At 33.7% G+C, this 27,408-nt stretch overlaps 1 protein-coding gene across 28 annotated transcripts in view; it reads right to left on the minus strand.

The window, feature by feature from the left end:
* Positions 1 to 27,408, minus strand: part of Dlg2 (discs large MAGUK scaffold protein 2) — a 2,046,311-nt gene that overhangs the window by 904,072 nt on the left and 1,114,831 nt on the right. Inside the window, exon 1 of one of the 28 annotated variants that reach the window (XM_087212069.1) lies at positions 4,482 to 6,662. The exons of 25 other annotated variants lie outside the window; for them this stretch is intronic. In XM_087212069.1, the coding sequence (XP_087068195.1) occupies positions 4,482 to 4,559 (78 nt within the window). In that variant the 5' untranslated portion in view covers positions 4,560 to 6,662. Of the gene's footprint in view, positions 1 to 4,481; positions 6,663 to 27,408 lie in introns of those variants that run through there. 2 more of the 28 variants (XM_004868263.4, XM_087212066.1) reach the window with 2 other exon arrangements.

Below are 27,408 nucleotides of genomic sequence, written 5' to 3' on the forward strand. Positions count from 1 at the left end.
AAGTTAAGCAAGATCCTAGAAGCTACAGAAAGCATGGGCCACAAATGGATTTGAATGTAGTTCCAAATACTGGGTTTACAGTGATCATAAAACAGCTTCAAGGTATGACCATAGAAAGAGAGAAGCAGAGGCCATATCATGATAGGTTTGTAGACTATAGTAAAGGGTTTTGACCTTCTTCTGAAGATACTGTGGATCCACTGAAGCATAGATGTTACTTCCATTTGACAGAGGAGAAAACTAAAGCCAGAGAAGTGAAATGACTGGCTTCAGACTGGTCAACAAACTGTGAGACTAGGTTTATCCCTTCTTCTATGTCCTCACTGTAAACCCCATATTCTTTATACTATTCCAGGATCACCATGGGCATAATTCTCTATGCATCATACCATTGGCAAATGCATCACTAGTTTATCCTTCATATTCATTTATCTTGAATTAATGTGTTAGGGTTAGACAGGGAAGAAAATAGATCTAGTGTGTTGGTTCTTGGGAAAATTCCCCAAGATAAACATGGCCTAATGTCAGGATATATGGGCTCAGTTATATCACTTACAGATTCTATATCCCTGCCGAGCTCATGCACAGCTGTGCCTATTAGATGATGGATATTGACACTAGTCTTTCCTAAATGCATCATGCATGCACTTCTCATTGTGTGTACTTTAAAAGACAAAAAAATTATCATAAAAACTGAAACAAAAAACAAGGAAAGAAGCTATAGATTACTGATGGAAGAGTAAAGGTTCACAAGTTTAAGCACTTTTAATACTCTTATGTAATAGTATGACACCGGACATTGCATTTTCAGTTTATCTTAGAGCTTCTTCAGCTGGCATTTTACAGTAATAAAATCTGTAGATTGACTAAATTAAGCAGTTAAGTTGAAATGTGACAACAAGCATAAACATAAAACATTAACTTCTGAATTAATTACACAGGATCAAAAAAGAAAAAAGAATTAATTATTTGAATGGAGGTGTTCTGTTGCAGTCGGTCTTTGTTTTATCACTTTTTAAATAATTTTGTTCACAGAAGTTGTTGATATGAACAAACTGTCTTTCTAATGAAAAAAATAACAAAGAACTGCTTTCATTTAGAAAAATGGCAGTGTGAATCACCTAACATCTTTAACTCATTGTAAAAAGAAAGCACATCTATAGTTACCAAGAATTTAGATCTTTTTTGATGAAAGATATCTTTGGATCCCATAAAAATAATGCAAGGATTAGAAATGGCAATGTTTAGGCAATAAGAATAATAAAATTACAGGACATTTAAAGGGAATAATAGATACTAAGACAATACCTAGCAACATTTATCCAACTAGAAAGGACAAAGAATATAAAACTCTAACAACAGGACAGACAACTGTCTATTCAAAATAGTTTAAGAATAGTCTCATCCGGAACAAGGTGTTTGAATTACACAATCAGAAACTTTGATTCTGTAAACCTCAATATTTTGGAGTTCTGGGATAAAAGAGAGGGACAAGATGAGTAGAAATAGTTAATCTTATTCAGATAAGACCAGTTTAGGAGATCTAGGAGAATTATGAGTGAACAGAAGAGAATGCTATATATACAAGGAGACAGTTTTAGAATAGCTTGGGCTGACTTGTGTTCAAATTCTAACCCTGATAGTTACTACTAGTCCTGTGACATTGGCCTGGCTACTCTTCTCTGTCATATTCAAGAAAAATAACATATCTAATAGGGGTTCTATGAAGATTAAATTAAGTTTTATATATTAAGCAACTAACGCATAAGGTATGTGAACAGAAGTTACTATTACTATTGTTATGATCATTATGATGGACACAATACAATGCTCTTGAGTTCTACTGGCATTAGCTGAGCCAAAATAGTAGACCAGGCTGCCAGAAATAAGGCATCCTGTGTGTTTAGGATGGCATGTAGGCTTGCCCATTACCAGTTAGCTTCTCAATCAAACTTGGCCTTAAGCAAAGACTTCACAGACCATACCTGATTGTTAAAATGGGACTAAAGGGCTGTGATGGGAGCAGGTTGCATTATTATGCAATGGGAGAGTCAAAGTTGATAAAGGGTATTGAAAATTCCAAATATTTTCAGTGATACAGATTTATATCTCAAATGCTAACACATGCTCTGAATTTATCCATAGTTATTTCAATTTACTAGTCATTTTCCAAATAAAACTCAATAATAATTTTATTTCATATATCTTCTTCCATTTGCTGATAAACCATTACAATATACATTTAGCAGCACTTTATACCCTCTTTCCACGTTTGCAACTAGCTCATCTCTGCTGATGTAGAAATAATTTATATGACTTAATTTACCTTGCAATATTTTTAACTGCTTCCTCAAAATATATTACTGAATTCTTAGACAAAAATATTAATTCAGAATAGTTGGTTTAAATAAGCCATTGACAAAACTGGTGCAGAAAATAAATGATTTCCACTCACTAAGCATTGACAGAGTGCCTGCGTTTTTCAGAGTAGCACACCTTTTATTTTATTTCTGAAACTGTGAATATAAATTCCATTGAAAAAATAGCTATTTTTCTGTTAGTTATTATCACCTAATGTTCAAAAGTAACTCCTCCCAGCAATCCTGGCCACCACAGGCCATTGTACTTAATAATTTTTTCCTTCAGTCTTTATCACTCGGAGAGTGAAACTTCAGTTCTCTAATGCTGATTTCCAGATGTGAATATGCCTCACTCTCTAAATAAAGATTTAAAAGTCCTGAACCCCAAATTTTATTTTTTATTACTTGTTCTAAGCATTAGCTGTCACATAATTGAAGGGGATGTACTAGAGGCCCCTTACCAGCCTCTTCCCACATTCAAAAAGCAGAATCCTGTGTCATCTTGTTGGAGTAATACATTTTTATGTTCTATACACTGAATTTCATATAGCTGCTATTTCCCACATTGGAGGTCAAGTCTGAATTAAGAGGCACTGGGAGAGTCAACTTTTCTTTGCATGCAAATCTGGCACAAAGCACTATTTCCCAGTGGCTTTCAGAGCCACTGTGGTCCCTAACAGTCCTCTCATCCATACAACCTATAATTTTTATAGGGCTAAGCACTTTTTGAAAACATTTGCTCTAATACAAGACATATTTGTAAGTATTTTCTTTAAAATTACTTGAGAAGCAAACAACTACAAAGAACTCAAAAAGCCAGTTTTCCAATATATATGAGCAACTGGAACATGATAGGTTTACAGTCATTTCATTTGTGATACATAGAATGGGAAAGGGACCAATTCTACTCGAACCCTCTCCTCCCCCTCTTTCACCAAAAATGCAATTAATAACAAGTCAGTTATCATTCTACAACTATAGGGTCTGGACCTTCTAAAAGACCAGAGCCCTGAAGTCAGTATTCCAGTGATATTTTCTCTTTTCGTACTATAGAAAATCATATCTTAGTTCATCATGAGATTTTTGTATATTTCATCAAAATTCCCACCCTGAAGGAGTGAGAAGCAAGTTAAAGTGAAGGGATCTTTGTAGTTGGGAGAAAGGACTTACCACAGAAATCAAGAGCCAACTCAGGATCAATCTCCCAAGTACTTACAGGGTAGAACAGAGACTGGGCTAAAGATCACATGCTCAGAGTAATATAGAAAAATCTCAGTTTTACAACATGTTGTTAGAATTGGAAGTTTCCACAACACCTTTCAAATCGGACACTGGTTTCTGCAACATGAAAATTTGGCTAGTGCTTTAGAAAGCAGTGGAAAAATTAAAGATATAAACTATCATCTTCTGTTATAACCAAGCTTGTCTGTACCTCAAAACTTGCAGGCCATTTTAATATTTAGAAAAATACAACTAATGAGGTAAATCAACACAGAGGTTCTCTGGAAAAATCTAGTCATGCTGAATAAACGAAGTGGAAAACATCCCTTAAATGGCTAAGGCTACTCAAAAATAATTATTGCTTATTATAAACATTTTTTACATGCATATTTTGACTTGAAAAAATATCTAGTACTCCAGTGAGGTCTGGTCAGTGGTACTGAAAGTCTTAAGTATGTGTTCCCAGGACACAGGCTAGAACGTATGTACTGGAGATAGATGGGTATTAATAATGCCCCTTTAGAACCAAAGACCACAGTAATAAAAATAATGCAGTACAGCAACAAGTTTATTAAAGATGTCCTTGAACAAGCAAAAATTACAGCTGCTCAAATGCTTTCATCCCATGTATTCTACAGGAATATTAAGTCTCAGGCTATCAATTGATGATTTCACCAAATATTTGGAGGAGGCAATGATCCTGGTTAACCCTAAATGCTCCCCTCCCAAGTGAGCTAGCTTTAAGAGTTAGCCCTTCTCTAAGTGGCCTGGATCACATTCAGGGTGAGAGGCAGATTTCCATCCCAACCTAATAAAGACTGCGTCTGTCTGTACTCAAACAGTCCAGAGCAGGCAGTTGGCAAATCAGAAAGGCGATCTTCAGCCCCACTCATTCCATACCTTCTCTGATTTCGCCTTCCTGGCATTGTGCACAAACCTGCGACCCAGCTTCTTGGCATACCAGATAGAGGCGAACATAGCGATGCCAAGGGAAGGAATTCACAATGAAGCTGCTGCACAATCAACTTCCCACCTCGGTTCAGAGCAAGCGGAATCAGGCTGGAGCTGTCACTTCAGGCTGTTGCTTTCTCAGTGCCTCTCATGCTGGTTAGCTGAGAGAGAGGGTGGGAGGAGGGAAGGCTTGGGGGAAAGGCAGTCCTGTTTGGCCAGCCTGCAGGTATATTTACATCCTGCCAGCAGGAGGTCCGGGTAAGGCGGCGCTGCCTTTGCAGCCAGCTCACACACATCCAGTTGGCTAAGTATCCTTCTGCAGTTCTTCGGCACCTTTACCACGAAACTCCATGTGTGTCAGGAGGAAGGGAAGCTGCAGTCAGCCCGTCTGAGAGCAGCTTACCTCCAGCTCGGGCAGTCGCACTCCTCGCTTGGCTTCCCTGTCTTGACAGTGCGTACTGGCGACAGTGGCCGTGAAAAGACAGATCCACACACAGCCTCACAGGTAAATCAGCCAATACAGGAGCTGACAGCACAGGGGAAGGCAGAGCCACCACAGATCTGGTCCTGCAGGCACAAACAGGTGTCCCTGGAGCCTAAATCCTACCCAAATCTTATGATGACTATTGGAGCCCTGGAAACATGAGCATCTGACCCTCGCCCCCTCCTCCATACACGGGGTCCAAGGAAATCACATCTCTGTCCACAAGCCACAGCTTGCAGGAGAAATGCTTTATTTCTTTTGAGACTGACCTGGGACAAAGGGCAAAGTAAGCAGTAGGAAGTATCCTTCCAGATGCCTGAGTGGAGGTTTCCCAGTCATTGGCTGTACCTCTAAAAGAACTGAAATGGCTTTTAAAGCACGGATTTTCGGCACAGAGACTGAGGCATGGAAAGGAGCTTAAAGCTACCTTTAAACTAAAATAGTTCTCTCTCTCTCTCTCTCTCTCCCCGTTTTTTTACAGTGACACCCAGATTAAATGGATGACTATATAGCAGCTCTTAAGCCATGTTTCTTTGAAGAATTTTCACATTTGATTCTAACACCACTATTTCCAACTCCAATTATCTTAGTACAGGCTAGACTGTCAGTGAGGCACTTTTAAGGTAAAGTCAATTTTAAAAGACAAGTGTTCCTCTGATGTGAGATAACGTTTAAGCACTTTGACAGTTCTACTAAAGGGCGAAAACTAAACTGTTCCTGTTAGGAAGGAAAACCTGCCTCACAGGGACACACAGACTAGACTCATCCCAGTAAATGTTTTCCAGCTGATCTGACAGAAGTGCCCTATGAACGCATATGGGATCAAAGAATGTCAACACAGTTGTAGACACTTGGAAAAGAACTCTCTTCTCTCAATAAGTTACTTGAGATCCATCCTTCAAAAGGGTTGAATCTGGAGTCAACCAAAAAATACATACTCTAAAGTATATTCTAGCCCCCACAGGCAAATAAAGGTAGAATGGGCAGTGTGGCATAGGCCACTGGTAGTCAGAACCCAGGTCTATACTGCTCACTGAGGTAACCCTATGCCTAGAACAATGCTGGGCAGAATACAGTCAATGGATGTTCACTCAGTAAACAAAAGGTCTGATTTCTACCCCTGACTTTGCTTCTAACTTGCTTTGTTGTTCTTTCTGAGCTGGATTTGCCTTGTTTATAAATTAAGAGAATTGGGTACACAATTTTTAAGGTCCCTTCCTGTCTTATGAGTTTATGATTCTGATTGTGGGTCTTCTTCATATGAGTACTGAAAAGACATCTCTATTGCTCACCAGGAACACATTTTGTGGTGAAATAGTTCAAAGTTCTCAAAAGCCAACAGTAGCACCCTTGGGATAGGCCAGCTCCTTCTACCTTCTTTGGCATGCCTGGTTGCCACCCAGGGTTTGATTTTGCCACTAGCTATTTCTTTTGCTCTTTGCTCTCACTACCTATAAATACTTTCTTTTCATTTCCTTTTGACACTTTTAGACAACCTCTGTGCAAAGTTCTCTACATTACACCCTGTACTCTTAAGAAAAAGTATCAGAGGAATACAACAAATAAATACATGATAACTCCTGCTTAGGTTTCAAAGAACTACTCAGCAGGACGACAGCTTACCCAATATTACTGTAATGCAAAAGTATTTATTATTTCTGCATGCAAATTTGTCCAAGCCATGATGCAGTTAAAAGAATATTTAACAAATAGAATAAAGAACAGTATATATGTGGATTGGAAGATTAATTATTGAGTAGGAAGTTCTGTTTTTAACATTTTAAGATGAAATCAGAGAATTGAAAGGAGAGACAGAAAATATTAAAGTTTTAAACCAGTGATGCTGTAAGAGAATCAAATAATGTTAATTTACTTTGATAGGATTATGAAATAATTTTTGAATTCTTTTTGTAAATTAAGGTTTTCTAAATAATGAAAATTGAAGCTTGGAGATATCTCTGATGTTGGTTTATTTTGTTTATTGATTTTTTTTTTTTTTATGCTGAACCTCTAATGACCTGCTTCACACACCTGACCAAAAGGTTTTCTAGACCTTTCCAGCATGGAATTCTTTGGGAAATAAATTTGGCATACCAGCTAAGATACAATTTAAAAAATAACAATGATCACTGGTCTCTAAACAGGCAGTAGGAGTTAGAAAAAGTAGAGGGGAATAGGGCACTTTTAATGAAGACCTATGATTATGTTACACAAATAGCAAAATGTGGCTATTCAAAATATTTTTTTTACATGTGTCTATGACAAAGTAGAAAAATTCCTAAGCTACAAAATATTAGAAGGGTCAATAGGAGAGTATCTGTAAACTTTCAGTTGTAAAAGTTGTTTGAAAGATGTATATAAAATCAATCAATGAAGTTGCTGCCATATTTATTTGTTTCTGTTTTTTGTTTTGTTTTGTTTTTTGTATCAGGGATCGAACTTAGGACCTTGCACTTGCGAGGCAGGCAGTGAGACCACTGAGCTAAATCCCAGGCCCCTGCTGCCATATTTATACAACCATCTTTCCCAGGCTTCCTGTGAGCAGATGTACCTGCCACAGAGAGGGTGGCAGCTGCCTACAGTTATTCCTAATAGCTTCTAACCATTGCTCTGCTGATTGAGATAAATAACTTTTGCAGCTCTGCTGTGTAAGGAAAACAAATTTTTCAGACACTTCCATCTGTATATGATCAGTACCTGGACAGACCCTTTCCTTTATAATTTCATTTTTAATACCTCTCATAGACAGAATGTTGAGATGTAACATTAATCCTTTTAAACAGCTTTGAGTTTATGCTTCAACGCACACACTATGTGAGTCTCTACTGAATTCTCAAGGTAAATGCAATGTTTAAATCAAAGCATTAATTATACAACTACAATTTCTGCCTAGCACATGAATCTTTCTTTTTAAAAAATCATCTAAATATATCATACATGATTATTTTAAAAACAGGGAAAAATTAAACCTTCAATACTTACATCTGCTAGGTTGAAAAGGTAGTTCACAGTTGAATATAGACCAAGGGAAATGCATGTTAAGATACAAATATGTTACTATATAAAATCAAACTCACGTAAGAATTTCCATTTGGTTTATTTGCACATTTGATAGCCTCTAGCTAACATCTGACATTAGGCAGTTTTTAAACAGTAAGTGTAGAATATACACTAAATAGAACTTATGAGTAAAAAATATACATAATATTTAATTTTAATGCACAGGAATGACAAGGTGTGGATGTTAGCTGCCTAGGTACAGAGCAGTAAAAAAGGAAAGACAAGAACTATGTATCATGTGATTCATGTACATAAGAATATATTCATATTATTACTTGTCTGATCAAATAGGCAAATGACATTTTTCCATAAAAATTTATTGAGCATGTGCTACATGTCAAATGCTAAAGATGTTGATGTAAAAAAACTATAATCCCTCCTCTCACCCTATATCCGTGGGAACACAGAGTATTGTATACAGAAATAAATTTTAATGCAGAAAGCCATTGTAACAGATGTGTAAAAATGATCTGGGAATTCAAAAAGAAAAATTCTGAATTATTTATTTATTTGTTTGTTTGTTTGTTTGGTTTTTGGTACTGGGGATTGAACTTGGGACCTTGAGCTTGCAAGGCAGGCAGTGGCACCACTGAGCTAAATCCCCGGCCCTATTTTGTTTTTTACATGATGATATATATGTCATAATGCCAATGTATATGAAAAGCAAAGAAATAGGTAAATCTCCTTACATGGTTCATCCTTGTGAACAATAGGAAATTGGGGGGAAATATATTAATAATTTAATATATAATATAATTTATATCTAAATATATATATTTATTTATTTCATTGTTTGGAACTATGCCCAGTTGCAAATGTTTTTCTGCCCCAAAGAGGCAACCAGTTGTGGTTCATAAGTGTAAGAAAAATACTTTGAGTTACTTTAAATAATAAACCCATTGATTCTAATTACAAATGGGCTCAAATTCTTTTTATTTTTCCTGTTCTCAAAACCATCAAAATTAATTATTCAACATTTGGATATCTGGCTTGTCCTTTCTTTTAAATGTTTAATTATAACATATTTAGGCACCTAGAATATAAAGTAATATAACCCAATGTATCTACCACCCAGATGTAATAAATTTTAAAAGTTTGCTATATTTGATTCAGATTAATTTTTTTTTTTTTGGTGCCAGGGATCAAACTCGGGTTCTTATGCTTGCTCAGCAGGTGGTGAAACCACTGAGCTAAATCCCAGGCCCTAATTCAGATTAATTTTTAAGAAATAAACTTCATAATGTAGTTGGAACTCCTCACCTACCTCACTATAATTCATCTCATATTAATATTTAATATTGTCATCCACATGTAATTGTTCAATCATGTCCATTTTTAATTTAATTAATTACAAATTGCTCCTAATTTTCATTAACAGTTTGAGTCCCATATTTTAGATGATACAGTACAGTATAATCAAAATTACTAACTTATTCCAGTCATAAAATGTAACATTATCTCTTTATAGTCTCGATGTGCATTTTGGTGATTATTAGGGAGACAGTATATTTTCATATATATATTAGCTATTTGAACTTCTTTCTGTTCATAGCTTTTGTTCATTTTTAAATAGGATTATCTTTTCCTTATTGATTTGTGGAGGTGCTTCAGTATTTTAGACATTAGTTCTTTGTTAATTATAGCCTTTGAATATATCTGCTCCAAATCTCTAACTGGTGTTTTAACTTGGTTCATGTTTTTTCATACAAAACTTTCATAAATACTTAATTGTGTGGAAATTTATCGATTTGTTCTTTTATGTTTGTACATTTTTGTATCTTAAAAACGTTTTCTATTCTAAGTTCATAAGTATATCTTATATTTTCTTCGAAGCAATTTAAATTTTTGCTCTCACAAGTTGTTTATTATTTTTACACAAAAGGTAGGAATTTATTTCCCCATATATGTACAGTCAGGTGTTTGTTACATAAAAATGGTATTTCCTTTGATTTGTCATACCCTAAAGTCATAGGTCTAGGTCATATGTGTACACAAATAACTATGTACCGAACTCTCTTTTATTGTCCTATTTTATTTACCTGTGACAGTATTGTAGTAGCTATGCTTTACAGTAAATATTAAAAGATATCTTTTTCATTTAACTTTTGAAATTAATTTTTATAAAATTGTACAATTGATTTCTTGTCTACTACCCTTAATATTTCATGCTATTATTTTATGGTATAGTAGTTCTATCTTGATATAGTAGTTCCATCCACTCCCAAATCAGTCATCATTATTGCCATTGTCAGAATCATTATGAACTTCTTTTTTACCATTAACATTTATTCACAAGAACTCCCACATTGTATCAGTTTATTTTTTCAGTTTTACTACCATAACTCTTTCTGGATTAAAATTCCTTCTTACAAATGAACATATTTTTAAGTCTTTCAACAAAAATCTGTGATAGTTAAAACATAGTCTTTGAATATGTACCTGAACTGTCTATATTCTCCTTAGCCTTTGAATGATAATATAGAGAGATATTTCTAGACTGACAATGATTTTTCCCTCATTTGCCACATTGTCTTCTGGCATCAGTTTTTACAATGAATTATCTGCTGTCAACCTAATAGTTATATTTTAAGAAATATGTCTTTCTTTGATTTATTTACGTAATTTTTTATCTTTGTGGAGCTTCAGTTTTACTACAAATTTTCTTTTAAAAATGTTCTGCTGGAAACTCATTAAGGTTCTTTGATCTGATTTCTTTCTTTTAAAAAAGTGTCAGTCATTAACTCTTCTACTAGTTAACCTCCGTCATTCATATTATCTTTATCTAAAACCTTCTTATATTTTTCGTTCATTCTACCTATCCTATGATTTCCTGTATCTTTGATTTTTCTTCACTTTCTCTTTGACGCTATCCTCAGATCTAGTTATTATTTTCAGATTTCTAGTTTTGTCTTAAGTTTTAACCTATGGTGTTTACCCATTTAAAGAATATTTTAATTATTTATATTTATTTATTTATTTTATATAGTATATTTAATTCTTTAAAAAGAATTTTATTCTGGTATTCTGATTTTTATTAATTTCTTTATTGGGGTTTTAATTTAGAACATACCTTTGTTATTTTTACCTGATACTGCACTCTTATTCCCTAATTTTCTTGAGGATTCTTCCTGCTGGTTCCATTCATGGTAGATCACTGCGTATTCTTATTCTGCACTTTTCTTTAGGATGATCTCCATTCCCGTGGGAATTTCAAGGGCCCTAAATTGTGCAACTGAAGCTACAGAATAATGCTGCAGATTGTTTTACTGTTGCCCAGGGATTTCACTATTCCAGGAGCAGTTTCAAGGTAACTTTTTATCTTGGAACGCTCTCCACTGAAAATGATTTAAAGTTATTTTTACACATATAATAGAAACATGGTTCCTTGTGGCCCTTTGGGGCTGGTGAATAAAACTTTTAAAAAGTCCTTTCATTAAATTAGAATCTCTTTAAATTTCCAATTTTATGCAGGGAGTCTTGGCTTCATTTCTCCTCCTTTGGTGACTCTAAGAGGAAGTGTTCTGTCTAGCATGAGTATCAAAACCGTACACTTTTATCCCAAGAGCCTTTACTGAGACCTACATACCCTGGGATACCACCGTCATCTCAAAAACTCATTCCTCTGACCATTGTCAGAAACAAACACAAGTAAAAGTGGCATACTTCTGAATCAACCCAAGAACAAACAAGGATTTAGCTTACCTTCACAAGAGGTTGTTGAGTTTAATAAGCATATGTGGGTGGCAACACTATTATAAGATATATTATGAAATGTTTCATGCAAGGGATTCTAGGATATCAACTAATTAAAAACACTATTCAAGAGTCACCATGTATAATAATTAAATACCTAAACTTAGCTGTGAGACTGACCATCACGTCTGAGACACGATGCTAACTGTATAAGACAGGAGTAATAATGAGAACTATGACAATGTGTTGATATTAAGGAAAAATGAGATAATACATACAAACTGTATCGAGTAGTTTCTGGAACACAATATGAAAGCAATAAAAATGGTGCTTTTATATATACAGTAATTTCAAGACAGATAAAAGTCACAATACTTTAGTCAAACGTTTGCTCACTATTATAAAGAAGTAGAGAAGATTTTTTAAACCTCTCTTTGTATTTGTACTTAACTATCATCATTATTAGGAAAGCCTGACTTCTTTCTGAAGTATCTCTCTTTTTATGCCATTAGTGTAGAAAGCAAATAAGTTTTCAAATTCTTATAAGTATCTTTCATAAATTTAAAGGAATTTCAGTTTTTCATGTATTTCTTTCTGGACACAAATAAAGATTTTCTTAAGATTTCTAAGTAGTTTAAGAGTATTCTCAGAGCTTCTCTTCATTTTATAGATCTCTCATAAAAATAATATCTCAAATATATCTTCTACTTATATAGTAGTTTTGAATCTACATGTAGTGATTTTCACACATGTATAAAATCAAATGTTGCTATGACTGAGGACATAAATTGACATGGCAATTAAGCGGAACATAAAGGTGAATAGGAAGGTAGAAGTATATCAACCCCGGAAGAACAAAGAATGGATACATAATAGACACTTAACTTTGACCTGTGAACACAAAAGACAATGTAAAAAAAAAAAAGGTCATAAATTTTATTGGAAAGGGTTACACAGTGCTGAAGGATAGGGAACTGAATGATTTAGTAACTAGAATGCATTCATTTTCTTAAAATTTACTTGCCTTTCCAAAGCAATGCCATAGATAAAGACGTAAACACTATTCATCTAATCTTAGGACTTTGGAACATAAACTTTCTTAAGAGTTATAATTTGGCTTGGCAGTAGTATTCTAACTATGTTAACAAGAATCATTCCCATCCATGGAGGTGGAATGCCAGTTTGAGAAGCAATACACTTAGTTTTAATTTTATTTCTACTAGTTACCTTACCTCTGGCTCTTGGACTAGTTAATTAATTTCTAAATTCTTCTGAGCTTAAATAATCTATCAGTTCATGCATGGCATTTATGACCCAATAATTATTCTGGAAGACAATAATCTCTTCAGTCTAGTGTCCATTTTTTACGTAGCTGTAGCCTCGCCATATCATGGGTCTTCACAAAATTATTTTGTTTCCCTGACGCACTCTACGCATCTGTATTTTTGCACCTCCTCTTTCTGCCGTCAGCAACCTTACCTCTCTATCTCACTTTTTGCTACCTGAAATCCTGATTAATTAATTAATTAAATTTATATTAAATGTGACAAATTTCTGAGAATCAGCTCAAGAATTTTCTATGAAATCTTTTCTGATAACCTCCAGAGCCAATCACTTTCTTGCCTGTTTTCTACTACATTTTGTATATTACACAATTTTCATTCTTTTTACATTTATTTGTAATTATTTTGTCTTTATATGTTTCCCCTAAATGAATGTAAACCATTCAAGAAAACCATTATGCCTCATTTATTTTAGTCCCTTCTACAGTACACAGTAGTAACTTAATAAATAGCTCTTAATAATCTAATGGTTATTTATTGAATGAATGAAAAGAAATAAGCATAACACTGCAGTTAAGTAGCTTCATAGTCCTGGGAAAAGAAAGGAAGGTACTATATAGACACATATTGTGCATTTATTACTAAGCCTACTAATAGTTTTATCTTATACAAATCTTTATACTATAGGGGATAAATCAAAGTCATTGCGAAAAGGATTCAAAGTGCTTCAAAACCCCATTTCTAAAGGCAAATCACTGACACTTGTTGCTACATGGCCTCTAAACTGTTAAAATTTTCATTTTGTTATTTCTCCTCTTTTTTTAGGTATTGGTGATATTTTGCAAAATTTAATAAATAAAACTAATACATAATTAAATAAGTAAACTCTTTCGTTTCCTTAAAAATGAGATGCACTAATGAAAGCATACAAGCCATTCCATTTTCCATCCTGCCACCTACATAGAACAGAAACAGCAGCTGCTGAGATCTTCATTGCAAATGTCATCTGCAGATAGTGTTACTGAAAATATTCTCAATATTAATTGTAACTTCTCTCTAGCTCAAAGGATATACACAGTATAAAAAAATGTGTAATAGCATTTTATTGTCAAATCCTTTCTGCCTGACTAGAGAGCAAAGGGAAGAAAATTGACAAACTAGTGTTCCAATGGCAGCTTCTTTACATTAGGCATCTTTACATAAAATTAAAATATTTTTCTTTAGTGATGCAGAAAGTATCTTGCTTGCTAAAGTACTTGACATACATTAAATCAGTATTTATCTAATATCACCCTCTTTCGACATACATAGTACCACAATTATTATATTAAAATCCCATTTGATATTTTTATTTAAATCAATTTATTTTAAGAGATAACAATACCATCAGCATAATAAATAAAAATCAATTCCCTTGAATAATAAAACATTAAATGATATAATTAAAATAATAATTTTTAAAAGTAAAATAAAAAGTAAATTTTAAAGTCTAATTAAAAATAATTGATGGTTTGTATTCCATATATTTTCTTTAGTTTATGTTAAATAAAATATATTTTTGAAAGTGTGTGCCATGTACCAACTTAAGTATACCACACATTTTCTAAAGGAAAGGCTCTCATCTAATTTAATCCTCACCAAAAAAAAAAAAAGAAAAAAGAAAATCTGTGCATTGAATAATATCTTCCTTTTACAGATCCAGGAAACTAAATTCCCAAAACATTTAAGTAATTTAGTCAAGGCCATTTTCCTAGAAGAATTAAGTCTCTGAATAGGAGTTTGTCCCTCTCTTGCTTTAGATTGTCTGGCCCTCAATATCCTTTATCTTTAAGATGTCGTGGAACAGCATAAGAAATGGTCAGACAGTGGCTTGGGATAGAAAATGAAGAAGGAGCAAGAGTTACCAGCTCTGATAGCATTAGCCCATGTGTTGGAGTGGTGCAGATAGGCTTCCTACAAAAGTGGACATTTGAGTTAGGCCTCAGAAAACAGAACAAGAAATACTTTTTTTTTTTTTTGCCAGAAAAACAGTATGAGTAAAAAGATAAAAGTTGGAAAATATAAGATTTATTTCAGGAAGAGTAGAAAATTAAGCATAAAAGCTATAGCCATTCTGTCATTAGAGAATGCCAAAAAATGTCTAATTGTGTTAAACATGTTTAGAGTTGGAGATTAGGAGAATGAAAGAGGTGACAGAGATAATGAGGTGCTCATTAGGGTGGAGGTGGTAAAAATAAAGGCAAGCAACAATGAAAGACACATTCCACCTTGAATTCTAGAATAGTTACCAGTCCCAGGTTTACTCCCTCAGCACAATATATTCATTTTCACATTTCTCTAATTTATAATTATTTATTTAATATATGTATGTGTTTTGTGTTTCTTGTGGGACATTCCATGAAAGCAGGGACCGTGCATATCTTTCACTATTATACATTCTATTCCCAAAGTGCCTGGTGCAGAATAAGTGCTCCAAAAGGAGTCAATTCATAAATAAAGGTAGGAATAACTGAGAAAATCAAATTGTAAAATTTCATGAGTGCTTTATAGGCTGAGAATAAGGATTCAAAAGCAGCTGTAGATTTGAGTCCATGGAATTTGGAAATACCACTCAATCAAAGGAAGAATTTGATTTAGAGTACCCTCTTATTTCAGTACCATTTTTCTTATTTCCTTGTCTCTTTAATAATTTTAAATTCTTCTTATATAGGCTGTATATTAAACTTCTGCTAAATACATTTTTAAGAGATTTAATCCTCTCAATTGTTTTATTTTGTTTTGGTACCGGGGATTGAACTCGGGTCCTTGTGCTTATGAGGCAGGTGACAGAACCACTGAGCTAAATTCCCAGCCCTCTCTCAATTTTTTTTAATCTTCTGATTCTTCTTCATGGTTAATAGCTTCCAAGTGAAGCTTCTGAATTTTTTTATTAACTTTCCTAAGTTAAGAAATTATTTATCAATATTTTTGTTTGTAAAATGTGGAAGTACTGCTGCAAATTATTTGCTATCCCTATTTCATATTAATCCAGGGAATTTAACCTGTGCCTGAGGCAATTTCTCTTCTTTGTGAAAAATGAAAAGGATTATGGTGTATAATTTTAGATTTCTTCAGATTATGTTGCACATGGAATGGAAAAATAAGGAGTATGTAATAATCCTTATCTTATAGAGCCTACGTTTTAGTGTAGAGAAAAGATAATAAAATAAATAGCAGAATATACTCTATTAAGTAATGATGCAAGGTAAAGAGAAAAATCACAGACTGGTATATAAAAATGGTGGTATAATTAATTTTTTGATAGATTGATTAATACAAACCTTACTGAAAAAGTAACTTCTGAGTAAATAACCTAAGGAAATGAGAATAAATTAGAAGACTTACTGGGGAAAGAATATTTTATGTGAAGCCTTATCAGAGGGGCTATGAACAGCATATTTGAAGGCAGTAAGGGGGCCATGTGGCTGATGTAGAATGAGGAAGAAGTTGGTACAAAATAAGGTCAAGGTGACAGAGAGGTATAGGCAGGAGTGTGGAAAGCAGATCTGAGGGCCTCAAAAAGCTACTGAGGGCACTCTGACTTTTGCTGTGAATGAGATGGGAAGCAATTTCAGAGTAGTACCATGATATATGACACATGTTTGAATAGGAAAGCTCTTGTTGCTCTTTAGAAAATTTTGACTGTTGGAGGTCAAGGCCAAGAGCAGGGAGAATAGTTAGGAACTATTACAATTATCAAGCAAAACAAGTGATATTTGGATCAACCTAATCAAAGTGGAAATAAAAAAGTAGTGGTTGAGTTTTGGACATATTGTGAAAACATAGCAAACAAATTGTCCTGCTACACTGAATGTAATCTGTGAGAGAGAAGTATCAGGATGGCTCTAAACCTTGTAGTCTCAAGAAACCGGAAATAAAGGGTCTAGATAGTGCAAATATTTCAAGGGGGAAAAGTGAAATCTTAGACATGTTATCTTATAGATGTGTTTTAAACATCTAAATAGAGATCATGAGTAAGCTGCTCGATATATAAGTCTAGAGTTTGAAAAAAATTGACATATAAACAGTATTTCAAGTCTTGATCACTGGTTGGTTAAGGTAGAGGAAAAGCTCAAAGGCCAAGTTCTTGAATATCTCAGTATTTGCAATTCCCTTTTAATATGCATTTTCCTTACTGAAGTATGAACTTTGTAAGAGTACAGAATAAAAGAGCTAAAAATTTCGAGCACCTATGCAAATGAAGTGATGATTATAATGAATTTTCACAGAATTTGAGCGGGGGTGGAAAAGGTAGTAAGGCTAAAAGACACATGAGAAATAGGAATGATGTTAGGATCAATGTATTATTACAAGACCAGGTAGGGCTCAAATGTTGGTTGGAACCAAAGCAAGTACAGATATTTGAGGCTTGTGTTATGGATACCAAAATTTATATAAGCAAGATACTGACCAAATGTCACATTTATGAAATTTTAATGAATTAAATATTTAATTACTTATTTTATTTAATTCTTCAAAGAATTATGTGATGGGGCTATTTTTGTTATCAATCTACACCTAAGTAGACTCAAAGAAATTAATTTGCTAGAGGTCATTCAACAAACAATGGTACCATCTGAATGCAAGCCAAAGGCTGATTCAGAATTCCTGTTCCCAATCCCAAGTGGGAATAAGTAGCCTATCAAATGGTGTGTTCTATTCCTTTGGGGGCAATTTATGTGACGATGCTAGCTGTGCCAGGGATCAGAAACTAGCTCTTATTCCCTGTGCTTATTTCCTTTGTCACCTTTCTTGATATTTAGTGAAGTTTTTGTGAAATTCCCTTCTTAGTGGAGTTGGAAAGAAGGAAAGATTTTATTCATGATTGACTGCTCACAAAGAGGCAATTCTACTCTGTCACCCAAAGAGAAAGAGAATTCAGGGGAACTGAGTTCAGGAACCTCTATATGGTGCCCCATGTGCAGAGTCTCACAAAGTACCGCTTAATTAAATGATTAACTAATAAGCAGTTAGAACTGAAGAGCTAAAGCTCCAGAGGAAGATGGAAAGGCACAAGAAAAAGAGGAAAATAAAGAAATAAATCTGGGACCCATCCTTATGTAGGGAATGGGTGTCCGTTTAGAAGAAATAAACATGTTCTTAGTGCCAACTGAATTCAGAAAAATGTCCAACCTGTAAGAGAGGAAAAAAATGTAAGTGAAGAATGGAACAACCATTAGCACTGGAAAATGAGGCAATGGAAATTTGGAAATGTTTGCTGGTTTCCTAAAGTTAAATATATACTTACAACATGACCCAGCAAATCCACTTCTAGACATTTACCCAAGAGCAATGAAAGCATATGTTCTTTTTGAAGATTTCTACAAATCTTCATAACAGCTTTATGTAAGGAAACCTAAAACTGGAAAACCCCAAATATCTGTAAACAGAGGAACAAATAAACTGTATTATATTCATAGGATGAAATACTACTAAGTAATAAAAAGGACTGAACAAAAGCACAGATGGATCCTCATATAAAAGCAAGCTGAGTGAAGCCAGACCAAAAAAAGAGCACATATTTATTATTTGATTCCACTAATAGAACACTCAAGAAAGTACAGGCAAATCTATAGTCACAGAAATCTCATCAGTGGTTGACCACTACTAATGGACTGGGTGAGAGAAGGAAAGGTTTACAAAAAGCACAAGGAAACTTCGGAGTAAGGTGGATATGCTCTTTATCTTGATTATGGTGATGATTTTACAGGTACAAACATATGTCAAAAATCTATCAAATTGCATACTATAAATTTATGCAATTTATTGTATATCAATTATACTTTAATAAAACTCTTAGAACAAAAATATAAAAAGTCAATTGACATTCAAACCTGAATTACTTTGTTTTCTTAAAAGGGGAACATTATGCATATTGATGCCATACTCTTAAGTGAAATAAATAAGACACACATGTGTAAATACCAAATACTTTCTCTAGTGTGAGAAACTGAGAGTGTAAATAAGGACTGAAAGGACTAACAGCTAATAATTGATACTTTGAAACAGGAAAAGGTCCAAAGTGGTAGCAGGGGTGGGAGGAGATGGGGAAAGGAAAAAATGGAAAGGAAAAATTATGAGAAAAGAAAAAAAAATGGAAACAAAGTATGTAAATAGGGAAGGGTGGAGGTGTGAAAGGTGCACAGGTAATGGGGAAAATATAAGAACCAAGATACATCATGTAAAGGTACAAGCACCCAAAGATAAATCTTAATGTACTGTATATCTAAAATGTACCAATAAAAGAATTTAAGAAAAAAAATAAAAACATTATTTCATACAAATTAAACATAATGAAGAAAAGAAGCAGAAATTAGGACAATTTAACAAAACACTTCTATTTCCTCTTTTATTCCCTTTCTACCCAACTTTTGTTCTTTTATCTCTCACCTACAGCAATTTTTCTAATGAAATTTCACTCTTGTTCAATTCTCCCATCATTTAATATTTAGTAACATTATATTTTGTTTATATGTTTCTCTCTGGCACTGCAAATACATCAATATAGAATTTAAGAAAACCCAATCAATTCTATTTTTCATTTTATTTAGTTTAGTTGTGGTATAGAAACAGACTTAATCATGGTACTTAATTTAGATTTCAGAAATTGATTTTCTACTCTATTTTCTGCTACTTGCTTAGGAAACAAAGTTTTCAAAGTCTATACTCCAAACTATTCATCTTAGCAATCTTTGTCAGGCAAACTATTCTAGGAGTGCCTGGGAATGCTTCTACTCCCTTTCTTTGCCCAAATCCAAGATAATTTGTGTTTTTAATTTGAAAAAAAAGAAAAAGTCACTAAGGATCATGCACACAACAACACCTACTACACTATCACCACATTTATACTATTTAAAAGGGCATAGCCACTATTTGAAAATATATTCAACGGATTAACAGCAAATCTAAATTAAGACTCCACATTCAGGGCCATTTGAGAATTCAAATGCATCATGGAAGCAAGTCCTCCCTGATGGGGAATGGCTGCTTTGGATTCAGGATTGTGGGCCAAAATGGTCAATTTGTTTCCTGTCAGCACAACTCAAATTACATTCTTGACTCAGCATCACTGAGCTCTTTCCAGCACATCCATTAGGGGAATTTGGCTTACACTGAGGTTGTCTGTGAGACCTAATGCCTATGAGAATGAGCATAACTCTCACCGAGGGAGTATGGAACACTTGGTTCTGACCAGGAAGGTTTTCATCCCAACACTGTAGCTTTGCACAAAAAGCCCCGTGAACATGTCAAATCTCCAGGCATTTACATAAGGCAATTTAAACTCCTCAGCTCATTTACAGAAGCTCCATGGCCCACATTCATAGCAGGTTTATTTAGGAATAAGAATAAATATTTATCCACCAACTAGAAGAATCTATGGTAAGTTCATATGCAAGAAAATAATGCACTAGAATCAGATAGGTTTCCCCCAGATAAATGGTGTGGACATGCCAAATCTAAAAAGAAATAATCAAGTTGTAGTCCGTTTTCTTCCAATTAAGAGCCTATCTCACACAGTTCTCATAATGATGATAAATAACATTGTCAATTATTTGATATGTGTAAAGTATTATGCTAAGTGTATTACAGACAGTTTCTTTTTAGGTTTATTAGTACAGTTTGCTGTACATAATCACTACACCTTTGTGGTGAGTTGGTGCTCATCCTTAACACATCTCAGTTCTTTTTACTTCCCCTTGCCCTCCTTTCCCTCCCTGCTCAGTTCACTTGTAGACCTCCTTCTATTTGCAAATGATCTATCAAACCTTATCACAACTTTATGAAGCCAGGAACTAACTTTACCCTTATGGCACAGATCTCTAACCAGTCCTTTCCTTGGTTCCTTTACTTTAAAGACGCCATGATCACTGCTCTGTATGTCTCAAGCTCTATTCTAACTGCTACCCAGAATTCTCTTTCCCTGAACCCAGGTGGTTATTCCTTCGCCCTCCTTCAAGCATTTACTAAAGCAACACTTTTTCAATGAATCTGTTCTTCTGGCTATACATTTATTTTTCAGCCTTGCACTTATTTGTACTTCACTTATTTTGTCTTCTTTCCTCAACCTCTTTTTTGCCAGGACTAGAGATTGAATCAGGGCCTGGCGTTTGGCAGACAACCACTTTAACACTGAACCACATCCTTATTCCTAGAATGCAAGCTTTATGAAGGGAGAGATTTTTGTCTGCTTTGTTAGAAGGATGCCTAGCATGGTATACATGTTCATCAAATATTTGGAAGTGGTAAATGAAAGTGGTAGCAACCACTTATTGTGAGTTACTAGTAAAAATTTGAAAAATAAAAATGACAGCATAATCCTTGTTCTTAGATTAATGTTAACCAAGAGTTGTGCTAATAAGCCACATTCAGATAATTCTTTTTAAATTTTATTTTGATTTTGATTTTGTGAGACAGGGTCTTGTTATATAGTTTAGCCTGGGCTTAAACTCACTATGCAGCACAGGCTGTCCTTGAACTCATGGCAATCCTCCTGCCTCAGCCTCTGAAGTGCTAGGATTACAGGCCTGTGCCACCACTCCTGACCACATTCAGATAATCCTATGAAAATTTGTTCTGCAAAACAATAAGTTAAACAATTCAACTAGGTGAGCAATAATTTAGAGTTTGTTAGCAGGTATTTAGTGCAAAAATATATGTAGAACCCTAGGCTTTGCCCTTCTAAGGCTTCCAGTCTTTCTTGGCAAAATATATAACTTAAACAATTGACATACAAGATATAAAATAATTAATTTATCATTTACTCATTCACTTACATAACAAAATATTACTCCCAGTTGCAAGGAATTCTAGGCTAAGGGCAGGAGGTATAGAAATGAATAAGGCATAGTTTCTGACTTCATAGAATTTAGTTTGGTTAAGTAGATGGAATTACTACAAGGCAAAACTTGTTCAATGAAATAAAAACACATAGAATAGAAGGTGCTAAAATTGAATGAAAATATACAATGCTTTGAGAGTTCATAAGTGGAAGAAATTACAAAGACTATATAGTATAAAGTGCTAAACTGAATATAATCAAATGCCAAACTGTATAGAAGAGACGATAAAATGCTATTGCCTATCACTCATGCAATTGAAATACACCAGGGGTTTTTATAAGCTTTCATGCAGGAAATAACATATGCCAAGACTCATATTTCTCTTAGTTCACTGTGAAAGGGTACTGAACATTAAACAGAGTACAACCCTGAAGGATGTTACCAGCTGCTCTTGAGAGTAGTTTCGTAACCTCAGTTTCATGCTCTTCTCCCAAGATTTCCAAACTAAGGAGAAAGCCTGCTATTAATTTTCTAAAGGTTAAATATGAAATTAAATTCACGTAAAATTGACTAAATACAACAAATCTCACAAATGCAAGTTGTCACATGCATTTATATGTAACGTGAAATATTACCTTCCAAAAAAAGATAAATATACTGTAATAATAATCTTATTTTTTTCTGATTATACAACCGATGATAATTGTTGTAAAAAAAACCTTAAAATGTGCAACACAAAAATAAAAAATTCACCTGTAGCCCTTTCTAAATGATAGAAAACTGGTATATTTTCTTCTCTCCATAAGTAGAGATATGGATACAGATAGAGATATAAATATAAATGTTGATACTGGTATAACTTCATAATAATTTTCATAACATTTTACTCATTAATGTAAGAAATCACATCACTGTCCCATTTGCTTTAAAGACAAGCGTTCTCTTGATTAAATAATATTCCTTGTCCTGGATGTGTCAGCTATTATAAACAGTAGTGTGATAAAATAATTATGTGAAAATGTACATTTATTTTCCTGATCATTAGTCCAAGAATAAGAATTTATGACCAAAATTGTAGAAACATTTTTGAGATTTCTATTAAGGGTTGCCAAATTTCTTTCTAAAACAGTCTATTGTTGTAAACCCTTCCCAGCAGTATCCTGAATTGATATTCTGTCTCAAAGGCTCTCATTTGGACTGTTGCTTTATTCTTTTTAAACTCTTTGCCAGTTTGATAGTTTGAAATCAACATGCACTGATTCTTTATTTACATGGTTTCAAATATTGATTTAAGATTTGGTTTTGATCTGAAATGTTCCACCAAAGACTCATGTATTTGGAAGATGATTGGATTACGGGGCTCAAAACTCCTGAGTGCTGTGGATTACTGCACTGATGAATTCATAGTGGATGTGTTGTCTGGGGATGGAGCCTGGTAGAATAAGGTGGGTCGCTGGAGGTTATAACCTAGAAGGATGTATCTCCCCAGCTCTTCCATCTCTCACACGTGCCTGGCTGCCATGACAGAAGGAGTTTTCCTACACCAGATCCTTCCATTATGCTCTTCCTGCCTCAGTTCTACTGTAGACTGAATTCTCTAAATATTGTGAACCAAAATAAATGTCTCCACCTTTAATTTGTAGGTGTCTGGTATTTTATCTTGGCAATTAGAAAGTGACTGAGACAACATTTTATGCATTCCTTTTATTTATTTTTGTGAGTTGTCTAGAATGTTGGCAATTTTCATATTGATTTGTAAGATCTATTTTTAGTTTAAACACAATATCTTGGTGATCTTTTGGTTTTATTTTAATCTCAGTATTTAAAAATTTATGTATGTCAAATCTACTTTTGTGACTATTTCTACTACATTTAAAATTAAAAATCAAGACCTTTTTTAGCACATTTTTTTTGGTACCGGGGATCGAACTCAAGTCCTTGCACTTGCAGGGGAGGCAGCAGAACCACTGAGCTAAATCCCCAGCCCCTAAAAATCAAGATCTTTTAAGTAAGGATAGTTTTTACAAATTTATTCATTTTTTAGAATGTCGTATCACATTTTATGTATTTATCATGTACAGCATGATGTCTTCATCATATAAATCTGGATAATTAATGTAATCATCACCCCACATAATTCTAAGCTGAGAACATTAAACATCTAGTCTTTTTCATTATGCAAGAATATAATATATTGTCATTAACTAAAATCACCAACTTGTACCGTAAATATCTTGCAGTTATTTCTCCTACCCATAATTTTATTTCATTTGACCAGTATCTTCTCAAGCTATTCCCCACAACCACGCCAATCTCTGACAACAGCCATTGTTCTTTTTTTTTTCTGTGAGATCAATTTTTTAAGATTTTACATATAACTGAATCATGTAGTATTTGTATTTCTGTGCCTAGCTCATTTCATTAAACATAATATCCTCTACTCTGTGTTCATCCATGCTTCTGCAAATAACAGACTTTCCTTCTTTTGTATGGCTGACTAGTATTTCATTGTATATTGTCCATCTGTTTGTGGATGTTTAAATTGTTTTCATACCTTGGCTGCTATAAATAGAGCTACAACAACATGGAGTGCAGAATCTTTGAGATATCCTGATTTCCTCTACTTGGGCTATATATTCAGAAATAGAATGGTTGTATATACTAGTCCTGTTTCTTTTCTTTTCTTTTTTTTTTTTGTTGAGGAAGCTCCATGCTGTTTTAGATCATAGCTTTCCTAATTTACATTCCCATTAATGGTAGGTAAGGGTTCCCTTTTCTCTATATCATTACCAACACTTGGTGTCTTTTGTCTTTTTGATAATGGCCATCCTTACAGGAGTGAGATGATATCTCATTGTGACTTTGATGTGAATTTCCATGATGATTAGTGGTTTAGAACATTTTTTCATAGGATGTTTTCTTTTGAGAAATGGCTATTCAACTTTTGCCCATTTTTAATTGAATATTTTGTTCCTTGATTTTGAGCTATTTGAGCTTATTATATTTTGGATATTAATTCCTTAATAACTGCATCACTTATAAATATTGTCTTATATTCTGTTGTTTCTTTTGATGTACAGAAGTTGGATTCAACTTCATGTGCCAGATGTTGTTTGGCTACCTATTCTTTGGCAGTCATATCCAAAACATCACTGTGAACACCAGTGTCATGGAGACATTGTCACCTGTGTTTTATTTTTCATAGTTTCTGGTCTTGAATAATTTTTTTATGTGGGATCCATGTGTCTGTCTTATGCAGTTTTATGCCAGTCTGTTTACTATATTTGTGTAATATATTTGAAATCAATAGTGTGATGCTCCCAGCTTTGTTATTTTCACTCAAGACTGCTTTGGCTATTCAGAATCTTTTGACTCTAAACTTTGGCTCTAAGATTTGTATGCAAATCTTAGTATTACTTTTTTTCTATTACTGTGAAGGATGGCATTGGAATTTTCATAGACAGCTTTTGGTCTTAAGCATATTTTATATGACATTATTTCTTCTAACCCATGAACATAGACCATCTTTCTGTTTATTTATGCTTTCTTCAAATTCTTTCATCAGTATTTTCTCATTTTCAATGTAGAGATGTTTCATCTTGGTTAAATGTATTCCAAAATGTTTTATCATTGTATTGGTATTATAAATGAGATTGTTTCATTTAAAATTTATTTTTCAAACTGTTCAGTGATAGTTTATAGAAACACTACTAATTTTGTATGTTGGTTTTGTGTTCTGCAACTTTGTTGAATTTTCTTATTAGTTCTAAGACTATTTTACTGGACTCTAGGTTTTCTATATATAAGATGGTATTGTCTGTAAAAAGAAACAATTTAACTTCTTTCCATCTTGGACATCCATTTATTTATTACTCTTGTCTAATTACTCAGGCTTGAATCTCCAATACTATACTGAATAAAGTGGTGTGAATGGCTATTTTTGCCTTGTTCTGGACTCTACAGGAAAAGCCCTCAATTTATGGCTGTTGAGTGCAATGTTAGCTGTAGGATTTTCACCCATGAACGTTGTGAAATTGAGGTATATTCCTTTTACACCTAATATTTTGAAGAGTTTCTTTTTATTGTAAAGCAATATGAATTTTTTGAAATGACTTTTCTGAACCTATTGAAATGACATTAGGGATATTATTCTTCATTCTGTTGATGCAGTACATAACATTGATGTGGCGGTTGAACTATTCTTGTAGCCTTGGAATGAATTCATGGTGAATGATATTTTTAATGTACTATACCCATAAACTTGGTTTGCTAGGGTTTTTCTGAGGATTTTTCCACCTATGTTTATCAAGAGATAAATATAAACGTTTTATGGTTTTATTTTTATATTATCTTTATATACCTGTAATTAACTTAATATTTGTTGATAAAATTAATGATAATTTATATTGACTGAAAACTATTTAAATGCTGTATATGATTACCTTATATTAGCCATATAAACAACCTATGTCATCCTATTACTAATCCTGTTTCACTCTGAAGAAACTAAAGTTCAGAGAAATTGAGTTAATTTTCCAAGGTTATACAAGTTCTGGATGGTGGAGGGTTTTGAGTTCTGGCAGTCCTTAGAGCCTGCTCTTGTCACTACTGTATACTTTTATGGAATGGCTCTAACTTGATTCTCCTACAAATTATTAATTTTATGGGAATTAATTTTTGAATAATCTATCAGTTCTGCCTTGAATTTTTATTGCTTCCTTATTATATATGTCACTACTGTATGTACTAGGCTCTGTTTCACTGGTGGCTGCTCCATTGTATTGGCCTATCAACCAGTTCTTGCACCAGCACTGATCCTTTTAATTGTTTCAGCTTCATAGTGATTATTAATAAATAATAGGGCATATAGCTCATTCATTTTTGTAACTGTTGACAAATAACATTGCTTATCTAATCCACTTACTAATCCAAGAAAATATTATAATCCTTATGTAAGTTCAAATAATTTATTATTTAACCACCAGTGAATTATATTAAATGCTGGACATTTTTAATGAGTTTTTTTCAATTTCACATTTTACCTGTAGGCACATGAGTAATCTTGCAATTTATTTGAGTAACGTTTGACATAAGTCAATAAAATTTTAGCCTTTTCCTCACCTATATCCTGCATAGATGTGCTAGGATTATTTTTGCTGTTGCTATACATGAAATATTTAAAATTATTTTTCTCAAATTAAGTAGGGAAGGTTTCTTTTATACTTGTCTTATAACTGGTCTATATTTTAATCTTTTCTCAGAGATATGTCTCATTTTATATCATGATATATTTCAGTGGTCAAAATTTCAAACAATGTTAAAACTTCATATGTATCATATGTGACAGCTTACCCATTTTCCCAAATTTGATGGGGGTTCTTTTAGTTTTTCTACATTAAATATGATAGAAATTGTCAGATTGGGATAGTTGTTCTTTACAATGCTAAATATGTACCCTTTTTGGTTTCTAAAAGTTTTTGTCAGAATCACGTGTTGAATTTTATCAAATCCCTTTAACATTTTAGATTGATATATTT

Source organism: Heterocephalus glaber, unplaced genomic scaffold, assembly GCF_053883595.1.
Source record: "Heterocephalus glaber isolate CG9 unplaced genomic scaffold, H.glaber_assembly_v1.0 deba00001429, whole genome shotgun sequence".
Classification (NCBI taxonomy): Eukaryota; Metazoa; Chordata; class Mammalia; order Rodentia; family Bathyergidae; genus Heterocephalus; species Heterocephalus glaber.